The sequence below is a fragment of the Centroberyx affinis genome, unplaced genomic scaffold (assembly GCF_046629955.1).
Source record: "Centroberyx affinis isolate AG114_WGS23_722 - 3 ecotype Tasmania unplaced genomic scaffold, CSIRO-AGI_Caff_v1 ptg002029l_1, whole genome shotgun sequence".
Taxonomy (NCBI): domain Eukaryota; kingdom Metazoa; phylum Chordata; class Actinopteri; order Beryciformes; family Berycidae; genus Centroberyx; species Centroberyx affinis.
In genome coordinates this window covers 60,262-77,437 of record NW_027280366.1, presented here as the reverse complement: position 1 = coordinate 77,437, position 17,176 = coordinate 60,262, and the positions used below count along the sequence as shown (strand labels likewise).

The window sequence follows — 17,176 nt, the reverse complement described above, 5'->3', positions numbered from 1 at the left end:
TGTGTGTGCCAGGTAACACAGATGCTGTAGAGAGAACATTAAGAGAGAGAGAGAGAGAGAGAGCTCTTTGTTCGAGGTTCATCCAGACCCCACAGCTGGCAGCAGGAAGCGAGCAGAGCAGCCCACTCTCTGAATCCTGCCTCCTGTTAGTCTGTTGTTGACGACATGTGGCAGTGATATTATCCAAATTAACTGCATCCCCCATCGGTACCCAAGCCTTAGTTGGGTACTAATGGCCACCTTGCCTATTAATCTGAGTGGGAGTTGGACTTGGGGAGACGAGGAGAACAGGTGCAGGGATGAGGGAGAGAGATATGGATAATATAGGTTATTAATGAACTTTTGGATGGCTCTGGATCCACCCTGGGTCTGTTTGGGGCTCCATATGTTGCCTTGGACAGTTCAATCTGCAGCAGACCTCAGGTGGCTGGCTATGGTCTGACCTAGTGCAGCCGGACCTGGGCTACAGCACAACAAACATACACCAAGTGGCTAAAAGTAGGGCCCATGGGCCAAATTTTGCCCTCCACAAGAAACAGGCCCTCCAAATTCTGAATGAGAACATATTCTATATTTGATTGAGTTAAGAAGATATTTTTAATATAAGGGTAAGCATCTTGATTACCAACCTAAGAAGCTTGTTGCCATAATTCTACATAATCAGTGTGCAATATGATTGTTTTTGGCTCATGGCCAACTGCCTATGTTAGATTTCGACCCTTGTGATTTACATGCCAAAAAGTTTGGGCTCCACTAAGCACAACAAACACACAAAGTTACTCCACCACTTATTTCCTTCCCTCACTACTTCAATGTAATGCAAAATGAGGCGGCATCAAAAAGATGTGTAAATTACATCTGGCTTCCAGGACACTATCTGGCTGCCAGAAAGCGTCCGTAAATATTTATTGCGGAACATCAGTGAAGTGTGTGAAGGTGCGGGTGTCTGCCAGAAAGAGTGTGTGCTCATGTGTGTATGCAGCTGTAGAGTACGCACACACACATCCAGCACTGGCATGGAGATGCTTCGTAATTCATCGTTTCTTTTACTAAAGCATCTTCACTGGTGGCCTTTTTCAAGCCAGATACAAGCATACCCAATTTGTAATTAACTGCAGTTTGACAAGAGTTACAGGAAGTCTAATAATGAGGAGGGCGCCCAGTGTGTTGTGTGCAAGAAGCAGCAGATGAATACAGCGGGATAACACGTTATATCCACCAATTACTAGGATTGCTGCTCTCTAATGAACATACTAAAAATCACCACTACTTATTCTGCAGAATAGCATAGGTCAGTATTCAGTATGATATTATTCTCCAGATCTACATTTCTCCACATTTACTGCCCTCACTCTTCAACCACACAATGAAGGCCTCCTAATGCTAATAATAATTTTTCTGCATCTCATAACTTCCTTATGGTAAACTAAACTGTACCAATTGACGCTACGCCACGCTACTCGAATACACACAGCTATAGAACGTTACATATATAGACACAGTATTATGTACAGTCCACTGCCCATTGTACATCTTGCACCATCTCCTCGCATTGTATGTGAGGTCCTGTCAGTATGCACTGTAGTGTCCACTGTCAGTATGATATTCTGTAAGGTTCATCTCTGCACCAGAATCACCACAACAAATGCCTGCACATATATTCTGTGTGTTTAAAGTGATTAAAATGATTCTGGTTAAGAATCTGGTTGAAATTGACTGAGCAGTAATATAAAGCATAAAGTTAGGCATATCACACAGAAAAACATCCCTTCCATGGGTAGATGATGAACACTATGAAGAGAAAAGAAAAGCCAAATGTAAATGGAAGGCTGATAAACTGCAAGTGTCCTACAATATTACAAAGGACTTAATGCTGAAATACCAGAAAGTGGATGCAAAAGCTGCTTATTCCTCTGACCGTATTTTGAAGAGCCATCATAACTGTGTGCTTTTCGATATTATTGATTAAACTTGTTAACCTTTCTTCTAGTCACTGTAGTGAGTTCCTCCCCTGAGAAGTGTTTTAAATGCTTAATATTCTTTACCAAAAAAGTAGGGGACATAAGATCTCACCCTCTGACAGGGACCTATCTGTCACTGTTAGTTATTCTGCTGTGATGAGCTGTTTTGGAGCTGTTTGCCCTCTGGTCCTGGAAGCGACAGTGACTTGCATGAAGTCCTCTACCTGTCCCCTAGCTGTTGTCCCTACGAAGTTTCTTAAACATAAAGTTTCACTGTTATGCTGACGACACACAGTTATATCTGCCTATAAAACCTAACAGCCTAGTCACTCTTATAAACTGCCTCACAGATATAAAGTGCCGGATGTCACTGAATTTTCTACAACTAGATGAAACCAAATCAGAAATAATCCTTTTCGGCCCACCAGCTTCAATACATTGATTCACCATGAATGGTGCTTCGTCTACCAATGTAAAGCCAGTAGCGAAAAAACTTGTGAGGAACAGGTTAAGAGAGCTGTTCAATTTTGTTATTTTCAGCTGAGGAATATTTAAAAGAAAAAAAAATGTTTTTATCCATTAGTGATCAAGAAATCCATGTTTTATCTGTTCTTGCTTAGGCTACTACAATTCTGTATTCTTGCATCAGTCAAAAATCTCTCTCTTATCTCCAGTTTATACAAAATCATCAATTTTAGCATTTTACATTTGCTGCCTGTTAGTTTCAGAATTGATTTTACTGATCTGAGTGGGTCTGGCACCAAACTCTATCACAGATCTTTTAACCACATATGAGCCTTAAGTCCTATTTGCTGGTCCAAAGTCTAGATGAAAACAAACCAGGGCTTCTAGACTTTGAACAACCTGCCAGAAGAGCTGAAGAGCTAGACTAAATCGGTATGAGATTTTACATCACTTCTTCAAACTCTTCTGATAGACTTACTTTTATGTAATGACCTATTATTAACTGTTTTTCACCCCCTTATGTGGATCTTGCCTTCTACATTTCTTACTTTGCGTTAGAGTAGTAGTAAGTTGCTATATAAAGATTCTTATTATTATTCTTATATAATGCTAAAGCAAACTGAAGTGTCATTGATAAAAGCAAGTTCATTTAAGGAATGCCTCCATACCCACTGGCATCAGATAGTTTTTTTGAATGAGTCATTTTAAAGTAATTATTGAGTAATTGTTTGAATTTCAATTTTGCTGTTCCTATTCATGTGATACATATTCTGCATGATTCGATCGTTGTATTACAAGTAACAATGGAAACAAACTCATAAGCAAACTCAAACATATCATTTCCCAGTATGTCTGCACTTGATATATGCACACCTCTTGTATTTCCAGCATGCACGACTCCAATTTCAACCGTTATACAATAATAACGTCATATTGACACATGTTGCACGATGTCTCCTAAGGACACATTCAAGGATTCCTGTGCTGTGGTAATCATATCTTTATAAGACCATGAATGTAAACACTCTCTATCTATCTGCTGAAAAGGTAGTTGAATAGCAGGAGAAGGAAATGGATATTGAGTGAGAAGACAGAGATACAGAGCGTGCAGCTGTGCGCTGTAAGGTGGCGGATGCTGACTGTGGGAATCTTTTGTGTGCGATAATACACGGCGAGAATGTATGTGAGACTGTGGACTGTTGGTGCGCTTTGAAAAGCGATGCTGTGACGACAGTGATCTGTGTTGCTTTTCCGTCGAATATATTTTCTGGCATCCTTTGTGTGTGTGTTTGTGTCTGTCTGTCTGTGTGTCTATCTGTCTCTGTGTGTGTGTGCATGCGTGTGTGTGTGTGTGTGTGTGTGTGTGTGTGTGTGTGAGAGAGATGGTCTTTTAATGTGTTAGGAGTAGCGTTTGTCACGATAACCAAAATTCCAACACTGCTTAAATACCACAGCGAAAGCCTGAAATCAACATTGAATTTTAAAAAACATTTAAGTATTTTTTTTACCAAATGTGTTCTGCAATTCCAATTTTGCATTGCCTCCAGAGAGCGTATACGTGAGGATGACGTGGATTGGAAGAGTTAAAAGAAGAAGAATATTGGCATAGACAGAGCCGCTGTCTGGCTCTTGACAGTGAACTGCAGCAGGCAGCGCAAAATTCAGTGGAGCTGAACAGCGGAAAACAGCATCAAACTGTCCACCATGTCTTGAACTGAATGCCAGTCCACCTAAAGTGTTTGATAAAACTGGCACCAGGAGCAAAACACAGAACTATTTCACTTACAGAGCCGACATAGACGGACACCCAATTGACATCAAAACCCATGTACAAAAGTTGCTGCAAAGCCATGTCAAGTGTTGTAACATCTTACTTGATGGTTTTTCAGCATCACAGTAGTATCCAATGTTTAGATATTAAACTTAGTGGTGTTGAAGTCCAGAACTCTTGTTTCGTGACAACACTTGTTGTGTATCAAAGTGTGGTACTCACAGGCATGGTCTGTCCACCGTGCAAGCTGTTGATGGCGGCCTGTGCTTCTGCGTGGCTGGAGAACTTGACAAAGGCGCAGCCTGTATACCCAGAAACACAGAGAAAGAGAGAGAGGGGGGGGCAACATCAGGGAGATGGCCTTGAATATGGTGAAAAAAAAAAAAAAAAAAACCCACATTCATTACCATTGTTTTCATGTTATCTACTTTGTTAATATATTCTGCCATTTGTGTTTTCGGTGCATAACTCTGAATAAATCAGTCTAATTGTAGTGAAGGCATTAGCTGCATGGAACATCCTGTCCCTCGCCCATTTCTAATTCCACCCCCTCCACTCCGGAGCATGGAGCCAAGGCATTTACTATCCTGACTTGTTTGTGATTATTAATCTGTTTAATATTTACACATTGTGATTTGTGTGCAGTCACTCATAAAAGAGATTATGATGACAAAGGCATAGTATTATAATCTGCCTATCTAACCGAATCTTTGCTCGTGTATAATTTCAGATGGAGGGGGGCTTTGCTCAAGGGGCATTCAAATAATCTTAAATCTGTTGTGTAGTTAATGCACAAAAGGAAAAGTAAACATAAAAGTTGGCCGGAAGACAAGGGAACAGGCGTAGTGTGCTGGAGCTTAATTGAATTAACATTTCAAATGATATTAAAAAATGATTGAAGAAGATAATAAAAATGCACAATATGTATTTTGGAAGGCCATACTCTCTTAGTATATGTATTCTGACCATGTGATTAAATAAGGTGCTGGTGTATAGATAAAGGAAGACGCAAAGCCACTATAACATAAAGAGAAAGCTAGTGAACCGAAATACAGTGGAAATGAAAAAGCAGTAATTTTCCAAATCCCATTAAATTAAACAGGAGCTATTTCTCTAAGCTTTATGGTCGTCATAGACTGCAAAAGGTATTCTGTTATGTCCTATTCTTATCCTTGCCTTCAGGTAGCTCATGTGTTAAGTCAAGAGATACCTAATTAACAAACTCCTGGATTAATTCTGCCCCTTTTTTATTAATCGAGCAGGACCAGTGTCTGAGAACCAGACAGGCTTTTCCTGAGTCCCGACCCCGGCTCCTTGAGAGCTGCTGATACCCATTTAAAAAGCTTTCAACAAGCCAATTAGATTTGTTCATATACATTTATTCATCATCTATTCCCGCAGGAGTCAAGATGATTCATTTAAATTACAATCGCTGATAGGTAGACTCAGGAGATGTTCTGGGCCACGCAGCGGCCCGTTCACTGCAACATCTCAGGAGTCAGTTTTGCTTCCCAGACACACAAATGAATCATTTCCTGGCAAAATCAAAAAGATGGAACCAAAGGACATGCAGTAAGTGCACAATCAATGGAGGACAATTTCCACCTTTACCTCAGACTTTTCATCCCCTTTCCATCAGCACAATAAATGCTATGCGGTTACAACTGATGAAGTTTTCTGTGTGGAAATGGTGTGAGTAATAAAGGCCATGTGTTTTCTGTATGGTCCAAATGCCCTCAAAGCAGGAAAGAACTACAGAGGGCAAGCAGATAAGTCAAAAAGGCCTTTGATTCCGTCACAGCACCCTAGCACACTTTAACTTCTCTGGGACGCCCCTCCGGGTGGAAGCAGGAAAGGTCTCCATTCGTCCAACTGAAATGAGACAGCCTGCTGTGTGCCATTTGACTGCAAGTCTGTCTTTGAAGGAACAAAAGCGTTTAACCTTTGTAGTTGAAATAATAAGGGACAGTTTGTTCTAGCATTCAAAGGCCTGTGGTTTTGTAGGGCAAGATAGCTTGCTGGTGGTTCCCTCACCAACAGTCACCTAACAAGGCTGCCGACATTGCGCCAGGGTCTCAGTGCCCCCGGCCGCTCAGACCAACCAGAGAGACGCTCAAAATTGCGGTGGCATGTGCCATTTATGGGAAAGCCATGTCAAACACACAGGGTCCTCAAATTTTCCCACCGAAACAAGACAGAGCTGTGTTGCCTTGCTTTTCCTGACCTAGAAAATAAAAAAAGTTCAGGGACACAGAGCACGACATCTCAAAAGAATTGGAAGTGCTACAGCCTCATAAATTATAGTGCACATTTGAGTTTTTTGAATTTGATGGCTGAGAATGAGTTGGGGAAAAAAGGAAAAGAGAAAAAAAAGAGAAGAGATTGCATTGCTTTCAAGCGAGAGGTTCTGCACCGCCTTTTGAATTCCCGGGGAAATAATATGTATGCATGAATTCCATCCCGCTGGATGGGTGACATTTATAACACAACTTAATTATAGACCTAAAAGCCATCTCTCTATTATTCCTGACAATTCGGGGCTCTATTCAACTCTGGCAGCAAGTGTTGCACTTTGAAAGTACTTTGAGGAGTAGCGCCATAGAGAGATGGATGTTAAACTTCTCGGCCTTTTTATTGGGTGAAGAGGGGTGCTGAAAAGCCTCCGAGTAGCATAAATTTACATCAACAGGGGACAAAGGCTCCATCATGGAACAGATAGCACTGTCAATTTCAAGGTCTGTCTCATTCAAATTACGGGAACCTCGTCCCGAGTGTGGCGGCTGGCAAAATAATTTGCCGTAACGTCTCCGTAATGATTGCGTGGGACTGTTGCACAGTGAGTGATAGGACCAGCCACCTGAATATGAGACCTTTGTCTGGTGGTACCATACAGCCCATGAGCATGGTTGACATTACTCTACAGTTTTCCTTTTCACAGCGGAGAGACTGAGAGAAAGAGAATGATCAAGCCAGTGAGACAAATATCAACACGGCGAATGTATGGCTGGCGATGAGAGGAGAGGAGAGAGAAAAAGAGTGGAGGAGGGGGAGGGGGGGGGGAGGAGGGGGGGGGGGCGTGGGTGAAAAGGAGTGAAGGAGCGAACGAGGGAGAAAACTAGCTCCTGTCTGACACAGCAACACCGGCCTTATTTCATTTTATGTGCTGTCAATCAGCGTGAGGCATCTGAGCAGACAGGAAGAGAGGGAGCCAGAAGGGGAGGGAGGCAGAGACGGGGAGAGAGAGAGAGTGAAAGAGAGGAAACAAGCTAGGGAGGAAGGAAGAAAGAAAGGTAGCGGGCCAGTGGGGCGACGCAGAGCAATAGACCCGGGATTAACAGTGAGAGGAACAGATGTAGACACAGATAGGCACGTGGCTCAATATAGCCAGCCTTTCTCTTTGATGTACTCAGAAGGCGCGCACATTATCAGCCCCCCTCCTCCCTTACCTTCCCACACATCCCTTTCACACATTCAGACACTTCATATAGGAGAATAAATCACAGTGAATGGAGAGAATGAGAGAGCCTCGGCTTCCCAGCAATATCATTGGCGTTATCGCTCGAAATAGCGTTGGCTTTGAGACAGGGACCCATCAAAGGATGATGGGAGAGCCTCTCGCTCGCTCAGAACAATCCCCCCTGAATCACACATTCACGGCCATCTTTAATTTGACCATGCTCTAGTAACTAAATAGCGCATAAGCCGCAGACGTGAATGCATGAGCTGCTCATGAATGCGGGCGGATCTACCGCGCAGTGAGTGACAGCGGCGAAGCCCAGAGCTCGGCTGCTTTATTTACAGTAGGACATTATCGTCCAATGGCGTCTCTGGGGAGGGATGATGGGAATGTGGGAAACAAACATGATTACACCCCTCCGCCTTTCTGATAACAGGAGGAGGAGGAGGAGGAGGAGAGGGGTGAGGAGAAGGAGGAGGTGTTTTTGCGATGTATTTGTTGAGTACGAGCCCAGGGAGAGAGAGAGAGAGAGAGAGAGAGAGAGAGAGAGAGAGAGAGAGAGAGAGAGAGAGGAGCCGCTGTGATGAAGAGACAACATAAGAAGAGCCGGAGGAGGAGAAGAGAAAGAAGCGGAGTGCGAAAGAAAAGGAGAGAATGAAAAGATATAGAAAGTAGTGAGAAGAGAAAGGTGGGAGGAGGGAGGTGTGAGCGCACAGTGTCAATGAGGTATGAAAGAGATGCGAGCGAGACACATAAAAAGGTGGTAAAAAAAAAACAAAAAAACAGGATAGCGGAAGAGAGAGGGTGAGTTATTCAGAAGAGCGGAGTGGATCACAGAAGAGTATAAAAAGATGAGGGGGAAAAGAGGAAGAAGATGTCAACAAGTGCGCGACAGGTGAAGCAAGGCACTAGAAATGTAAAGAACCGAAAGAGAGAGAGAGAGAGAGAGAGAGAGTACAGTAACAGACAGAGAGAGAGGGGGTGAGAGGAGGAGACAGGGAAAAAAGAGTGGGAGGTGTGTGGGCTCTGACCCTTACTGGCCCCATCAGGCCCTCGCAGGACGGTGCACTCCTCGATCTGGCCGAAGGTCTCGAACAGCCGGCGGACGTCTTCCTCGCTCTGCTGCTTGCCGAGCATCCCCACAAACAGCTTCCTGTCTTCTGGAGAGAAACCGGGGGAAGGAGGAGAGGAAAGGGGGGGGGAGGGAGGAGGTGGAGGGAGGAGGAGGGAGGGAGGGGTTGGGGGGGAGGGGGTGGAAGAGAGGAGAGAACAGAGACAAATGCTACAGCTGATGGCACCGTTCTGCTGAGCTGTGAGGAACTTGTGCAAACTCAACCCCCCCCCCTTTTATCAGCAGTCAGCTGTGTGGAGCCTACGCTGTTGCTGCTGCTGTTGTTGTTGTTATTGTTGTTGTTGTTGATCTTGCTGTTGCTCTTGTTGTGTGGTGCCCCCCACCCCCCCCCCCCCCCTGCCCCCCACCCCTCCCGCTATGAGGGAGATATATTCCTGTTTCCAGTGTGCTATTCTAGTCGGGCTGCCAAGGTGATGTTTGATACAGATGTTGTTTGGAGCGCTGTGGGGTGTCAGGTAGAGGTAGAAAGAGAACGGAAATATTTTGCTCAGGTAGAGCTACCGTTAGATCCTAAGGAGGCAAGAGTCACCGAGTTGAAAGAGAACATGGAGCAAGAACATGGTTTTACATTCGCTCATCAACAAAGGAGCAGGAGTCACAATAAGCAAGAGCAAACTCTGTGTCAAAAGTGCTGCCCCCTGAGCCGTGTATTACATCCATAGGATTTCAGAAGGGCTACTCCCAATTGCAACATATTCTAACCAATCGTTCTCTAATTTTTAGTTCAGTGTAACACAGAACATCCAATAAAATAACATACGCCGTATTCGGTTTATTAGTAAACTGAAAAAAACAGTGAGACAAAAAGTTGCAAAACTAATTGTCTTAGCTAGTCCATACTAGTGTGTCATTATACTCTCTACATTCATATCATTTTCTCCTTTCCACTGACCATAAGATTTATGTTTGAGGCTATTTGCTGTATCACTTTGGACACACTGTTCCAAGCAATCACATTCCTTCAGTAAGGCTACATCTGGAAAATTTTACTCAAGTCAGAGAAAAAAACGTTGAGAATTAGTCTAGCAAAATTGGAAAAAAAAGTCATCTTATTTTGTGCATGCCCCAAAATTGCCCCCCAGAATTAATGGATGAGACATTTTGTATGTAGACTTTGCAAATAAGATGGTGGGTAATTATCAGCCCAAGGTTTGGGGGTGGTTCATTTTTAACTCCTAGCAACACATAAAAAATCAACATTGAGTGTTATTCATTGTACTATTTTGTACACTGTGCATATTGCTATTAAGGCTGAATCCAAGTTAAGGGGTAAATAAGGCGTTTACTGCCCCCATAGCACAAAATATCCATAATATATATAATAATCTGCGGGGGTTGATAGGTTTGTTGTTTAATACCAATGACTCAGTGATTACTTTGCCAGGTTCTGAGATTTCTGGCTTTCAAATCTCCCTTTCCAGCTCGTACTCTGCTCCCCCTCCGCCCCCCACCTACTCCCCACCTATTCCTTTCTCCAGGCATTTTCAATTGCTCAGTGATGGAGGATGGTGCTACAAAACGTTGCAAAACATTTCAGCTGTGAAGGCTAAAAGGCCTCGCTCTCAAGCTCAAAAAGCAAATGACAAAGCAGTATTATTATTACAGTAGTTTGCACTGTGATACAGCATAGCTAGCTTACTAACCTCTATAGAGAAAAATTGACTTTATCATTTGTGTCTAATGTAGCTCAAAAGGACGGAAGAGTGTGAGATGCTTGGGGGGTGGGGGGCTGTGCCAGAGACTTGTGTAGGATGAGACAACTTCTGCCGATGCTGGTGCAGTTCCTACTGATAGAGGTCATAGATTACTTTATACCCTTTAGTCATACAGTGAATTAAGTTAAGCTGCCTTGAAGCAAACTACACTAAAGGCATGAATAGAGGATGCTGGGAATAATGGAAATACAGGCTATATTCTAACCGTCAAATTGTCAATGATCCCTTTTCTTGTAACACTGTCTGTCCTCAGTATGAAAAGTCTGTGAGGGGGCGGTCAAGGAAAAGTTGCAAAGTGAGAAAGCAGGCCACAGTTTTCATTCAATCCAAATGTAGGCTGAATCTAGTGAGATTCAACATCTGGGCTGAAGTTTCCCTTGAGTGCTTACCAGGGGTCAGCCTGCCTGCTGCTTTTCCTAACCAATAACCAATTGCAGGGAAATCTGCAAAGTTGCCCCCCTATCAACATTGAAGGGCGACTTCACCCTATACCGATCTTTCCACTGGGCAGGTACTGTATGTCATGGCTGCTCCCTGAGCTCCAGAGGGGGGCACTGTGGCCTAGACGTATGGGCTCTATACCACTAAACTTTGGCCAGTCAGGACGCTGGATTTCTCTAATTAATCTTCCCGGTGCCCTGGCATTAGACAGAGCATTCATCTTCTTTACATCTTTTACATTATGCATCCTCTATTCCACTGTGTTGTGGAATGAAATGGCTACTAGCAAGAACCCATCGCCAGAACTGATGGAAAGTGGCAGGAAGAGGAAGAGGAGTTTATTGGAAATGACACTGTTGATCTTCAGCGTGAGTCATTTGACTGTGGCGGGGAGCGGGTGAGGAGCGAGGAGGAACGGAGGGCGAGAGCATCACCTGGGCCTCGACAGATGTGACGCCTCCTGTACCTGCCAGGCCCCATTAGACGCAGCTGTTCTAAAAATAAAGCGCCAGGGCTTCCTTTTTTGCAGCAGGGAGATCGGATCCTGTTCCATTCCTGTAAAGTTCAAATGAGACACGTGCCTGCTACCCGCTTGGCCACACAAATGAGCACCTGCATAATCAATAAGGCCAAGCTGCCTTGCGCTCTACTGCTGCTGCTGTAGCGGTGGTGTCAGGCCTTCATCTGAAAGCGCCACCCTCCCCACCCCCCACTCCGGCACCACCCCACCTCACTGCTCCATACCCCTGTAGTCACGCCTCACGCAGCAGGATTTCTCAAACCCGCCAGCCGAGCCCGGTACTACTACTCATTACTGCTCCTCTGCCCTTGGAGCACCGGGCCTGGAGGTGAGCGAGAACCCAGAGGAGCGCGGCACGGAGATGGCCACATATACTGGGAGACTGGGGTTCGGTGGAGACGGACAGCAGGACAGACATAGAGCTGGATATTGGGCATCAGCTGGGGAACTGCGTAGCCGTAAACTCGGCCCTGAACAGGTGTTACCGAGAAATGTGCCTGACCCCTGCCCATGGCAGCAGAGGTGAGACATGAAGTGAGACTGCAACATGTCCAGAACACACCTGACTTTGCTTTGATTGTCCCTCCATCTTTTCCGATTTTCACTGAGGTGTCACTGTTACAACTTTAATGGGGAGAGTGCACTTTTACAGGCCTCCTGCGGCGTGTTAATGTTTTGGGACAAAAGTCTCATCTCGGTCCTGGCCCGAGGAGATCTAATGGCGGCTTTACAAGGCTAATTAACAAGCCATGAGCGAGGTAATGAACTTTCCAAATGTGCTGGCAAACGCAAAAATAAATTACACCCTGGTGAAGGCGTTAAAGGAAGTGTGAGCGTACTTCGGAGTCTTCCTCTGGGAGGGCCACAGTGAGAAAATGAATTTGGAGCTGCTATCTTTTCATTGCCTGACCTGAGAGTCTCTCTCAGTCGGCCCGCTGCATGCCCTGGCCAGAGTATAGATCGCTATTAATTAGTCCACTTTGCACCTGTCTCCAAAGCAGCTCTTATTGGATTTTGCGAGTTCCCTCTCATCTCCTATGGCCACTTGCGAGCTTTAAATCGGCATTTTCATGAATATGAATAAATATCTTCTAATGCGCCCTCTGCACAAGGAGATGTCTCCATGACTCCAAAGAGTTCTCCATTAAAAGTGGAGAGAGGAGGAAAAATCAATGACTACTGTGTTAAAGTACAATCATGTATATGCATTAACAGAGGTGAGGTACTTTTCTATGGAACTGACTTAGGATATAGTGGTATGACAAAACTGTTTGAGCTGACTGTTCGACCTCTTCGTACTTATCTCTCATTGAGAGGGGCTCATCTTATCCCTTTAACAGAGCTGAGCCATACAGCTGGAGAACAGTTGAGCTCTACAGTGCTACTCTGCTCTACTCTGAAGAGACCTTTGTAATCGGCACTTTCAAACCTTGCCACTACTTTACAATAATGGTGTGTGTGTGTGTGTGTGTGTGTGTGTGTGTGTGCGCGCGTCTGTGTGTATATAGTTATCCAGCCAGGTATCACTTAGACAATTCTTTTTGTATCCTCAAACACCCTTAACTGATCCATGAACGTATAGAATATTGAAATCTTATGTATTAGAATTTAATTAGCAGTCAACATAAACCATTCAAAAATGGTTGGGTGAGTACGCATGCTTTCATATTGCTTGTGTCTATAATCCTGTGAAAGAGAAAACTGTTTGTGTGCTTATACTGTATATAGTACGTGAAGTTTAGCATCTTTTTCAGGCCCCAGCTACTGCACACACACTTACTCTCACAGACACAGCATCCACTCATCTCTTTTTTTTGTTTCTCCCCAGCGCCTCATCTCCTGACTGAAGGTGGGAGTAATTGCGTGGAAAATGGCTCTGTGTCAGTCTCCAGCCATGTCCAAACCGAGGTGGCATGTGGACAGCCCCATTTTATGAATGCAAATAAAAAAAGGAGATCAAAAAAGTTATCAAAACACTACTGACATCTGACAATTGCTTGTCTCAGGAAGCCTTTTCATTTCAGCGCCCGGTATATTAAAAATTAATGGATTTTGCACAGACGCCATATGCTGTCAAGATTGATGCTTCTCTCTCTGGAATAAAGTGCTACTTGTGTTGTAGGCTGCAGTATATGCGTATAGATTGTGCTTTTCTTCTCCTCTCTGTCTCTTTTTGTCTCTCTATCTCTCTCTCTCTGTATCTCTCTCTCTACCCATTTTTTGTCTTTTTCCCTGTCATCCCTCCCCCTACTCTCTCTCCCGAGGCAAAGAATGAGTTTCTGTGAAGTCTACTTCGCAAAAGTTTCTGCTTTTGTTTGCCAATAATGGGAATATTCTCTTTAAAGAATTACTCTCATGCTCCTGTGTTGGTGGTAAATATGTTTTTTCTTTCTTTTTTATGATTCTATCACTTACGGCCTGCTGGCAGTGGTGGGGGAAGCTTGGTAGTAGTAAGTGTTCAGAAAGCACGGACAGCTGCATCCAACGATAAAAGATCCCTGCTTGGCCGCTGGGTGCATTTCAAATGCAGAGTAATGTTCCAGGCAGCACAACAGAGGAGTTCTGCTGCTGATGGACTCATTAGAAAAGCCTGACGCTGGTACGATGCTGCCTGGGAGGCCTGCCACCAGACACATTCACACACACACACACACACACACACACACACACACACACACACACACACACACACACACACACACACACACATACATATACACTGAGCGCACAGAATGTTAGGAATGGCTTCCTAATATTGAGCTGCGCTGTTTTCCACAGACTACGTCTCAGTTGTCTCAAGGCTATACAGGTCCCCTTTTAGTCTGCTTCCTCCTCTTTCTCTGCATCCCCCCTTTGTGACTGATAAGAGGTGAAATCAATAGAGATCATAGTTTTCAGCTGGATTCACATGATCAGTTTGCCATCGAAACAGGTGTTGTATTTCGGGCGTTCAGTCAATAATGGAATTAAAAGGTACCATCTGCTTTCTGAGTAGTTTTTAGATATTGAGCGACAGAAGTTTACACATCATATAGAACAAAACAAGTTTTTTTCTAAATTCCTGAAAAAGTCACTTTTTGGGCATATGTGATTTTTATCCAACAACAGCACTAATCTTTTCTATCTAGCAGTTTTTAGCTATTTATATAAAAATAAAAATCAAAAATTCGATTTGAGGACAATGAAAACCTGTTTGTTTGGGCTACACTATACTGTATGAATGACTCATTTTCCTTTATTTAGTTTATAATCTCCAGGTCACAACATGCACATGGCCTTAGTTGGTCTCATTTCCATTCCCCAACTCACTGCAGGGTGTAATTCAACCCATACAAGCCTTGTCTTACCACCAGCATTGCCTCCATGCCACTCTATAGCACTAAATACTGCCCCAATCCTACTAGCACCAGCTCCATTGATGATATGCAGACACACGGGACTAGGAAAAATAAATAAATAATATAAAACCGGGGGAAAACAAAACATACTTGCGGGTTCCCCACAGATTTCAATCCAAACCACATACCAAATAGACTGAGCATGAATCAAATGTGAATATCCATTTTGTATTTATGTTAAGCAGTTGGGATGTTAGCTTTGCCAACTTTTACATATTTGGCTGTCTCTGTTGTGAAATGATAAAAATTAACAACTTTGTAAAGCTGCATGTTAAAAGAGTGGCAGCATTGCTAGTGAGTCAGCTGTATTGTAAAACTATCCAGTTGACCTCTCTATCTATTCAAGGGTATTACCCACAAGCCAGCCCTTTACCTCTGTACCACACCAGCATTACTTCTATGCTACTTAACAAGGCCCCATTTTACTAACAACCGCTCTATAGATTCCACCCAGCTACCAGCTCCACATGCCATAAGAGAACTAATAGCCCCCATCCCTATGAGAATGCCGATGAAGACAGATTGGTGCCTAGTCCTGCTCCTGCACACAAAAACCTTTCTGCTGCTGGTCCCAATCTGATGTATGCCAGTGGATTATCCAGAATAGTGAGGTGGTAAATGGAATAATCAGAGGGGAACGAACATTCAAATTGTCAGTGTATCAGGCACGATGAGAGGATACAGGCTTCCTGTTTGTAAATGCATTACTCATACCGCTAGAGCTGTCACTTCCATTTACCCAGGGGAGTGGGAGGAGAGCTTTAAACCTTCTGCTATGCACAATCAAAAAACAACACACAACAATGGAAGAAACTTATGCGAAGTTGCCTGTTCTAATTTCTGTCCAAATACAGTATTTTACCTCTTCCTCTGTTTTTTTCTCCATCTGACCAAACATGGTCAGATGTTCTTTGATGGCTAGGTCCAATCACGGAGCTCTGCAACGAAGCAATTTAAGTAAACGCCTTGCAAACCTTAAATTATTGCCCTGCCATCCTCACCCTTGCAAATTCCTGTATTCTTTTGTCTGTCCGTGTGCCTGCATGTCTCTGTGTGCGTCGGTGTGTCTCTCAGCACATGCATAACCCACTGCTGCCGGGGTTCTTCTTGACTTTTCAGAGTTTTGCATGATCGTGTCCAGAGGCAGAGAGGGATCTTTTGGCTTCATTTGCATGTAAAGTGGAGCGCGCTCCTCTGTAGGCGTGAGGTGCCTCCAGACAGCCCCTCCCCTGTGGCCTGCCAGACTGCGCCAGCCAGCAGCCCTCACTCTACCCTACCTGCTGGGGTGGGGCATAACAGCACAGCGCGCAACATCTTGAGGTCCTGTCAATCTCTCACCTCCCCGACTGGGGTCAACCTTCTGAAGAGTGGCGAGTTGGCAAGGACAAACACGGCCCATACACAATGACTCCCCTCCCTCAGCCAGACAGACAAAGAGCACGGGCTGGACAGAGACACTTGGCCAAGATATTAAAAACACTCACACAGGGCTGCTGACTATCAAATATGGGGACTGTAATGCTCCTGGCACTGTATAAATATCCAGTAAAACAAAAGTATGGAGAGCTAATAAACAACTAGGGCAAGGAGACGGTGTAGATAAATGCAGCGAGAGTGGCACTTTGTGAAAAAGTCGATGTTGATGGAGGTTGCTGGGCATTTCGGGGGAGTGTTGAGACCATCTTATCAGAGTTAATAAAAGGAGAGGGTGTTGCTGGCTGACCCATCATCTCTCTTCTCATCAGTGTGGTCTCCAGTCTCACGGCAGTGGCTAGAGGAGTGGGACCCGGCTCCAAGATTGTGTTTAGATAATGGCCATCTCCAATCATAGATAATCTGGCCCCATCTTTTCTTCACAGACACAGCGGCAGACAAGGTCAGGGGGAAAAAGATTCCTGGCGGGGCGAGGAGGAGATAGGGACAGGGCGGCTCTGAGATGATTTACTGCTGAGATTCACTCAGCTGCCTCCATCACCCTCCGTTAACTTTCTCATCCTGTCGTCTCTTCCCCTCTCGCTCTTTTCCTCTTCCATCTCTCGCTCTCTCCATCCCTCCATGGGCCCTAACACTGAATCCCCACCTCTCTCTCTATCACTCGCTTCATCTCTCCCCTTGCTCTGCAGTACGGATAAGAGAAAGTAAGGGAAGGAGAAAGAGAGACAGCGAAGGGGGGAGAGAAACGTCCACTTCCCCTCATTTCTGCCCCGTTTGGATTGAGGCAAATTGCTTGGGTTTCAAGTGGAGATATGAGGCACTCTCTATTCAAGCACTGTCCACAGAGCGACTAGGCAGAAGACCCATGCCTCGATTGTCTCT

General features: G+C 44.4%; 1 protein-coding gene across 1 annotated transcript in view; it reads right to left on the bottom strand.

Annotated features, from left to right (window-relative positions):
* LOC139654052 (CUGBP Elav-like family member 4) overlaps positions 1-8,814 on the bottom strand; it is a gene marked incomplete at its 5' end in the record, with an annotated part of 29,578 nt that extends 20,764 nt beyond the window's left edge. The window contains 2 exons of the mRNA XM_071531071.1: positions 4,420-4,499; positions 8,686-8,814. Coding sequence (XP_071387172.1) covers positions 4,420-4,499; positions 8,686-8,814 — 209 coding nt within the window. The remainder of the gene's footprint in view (positions 1-4,419; positions 4,500-8,685) is intronic.
* Between the last annotated feature and the right edge of the window lie 8,362 nt (positions 8,815-17,176).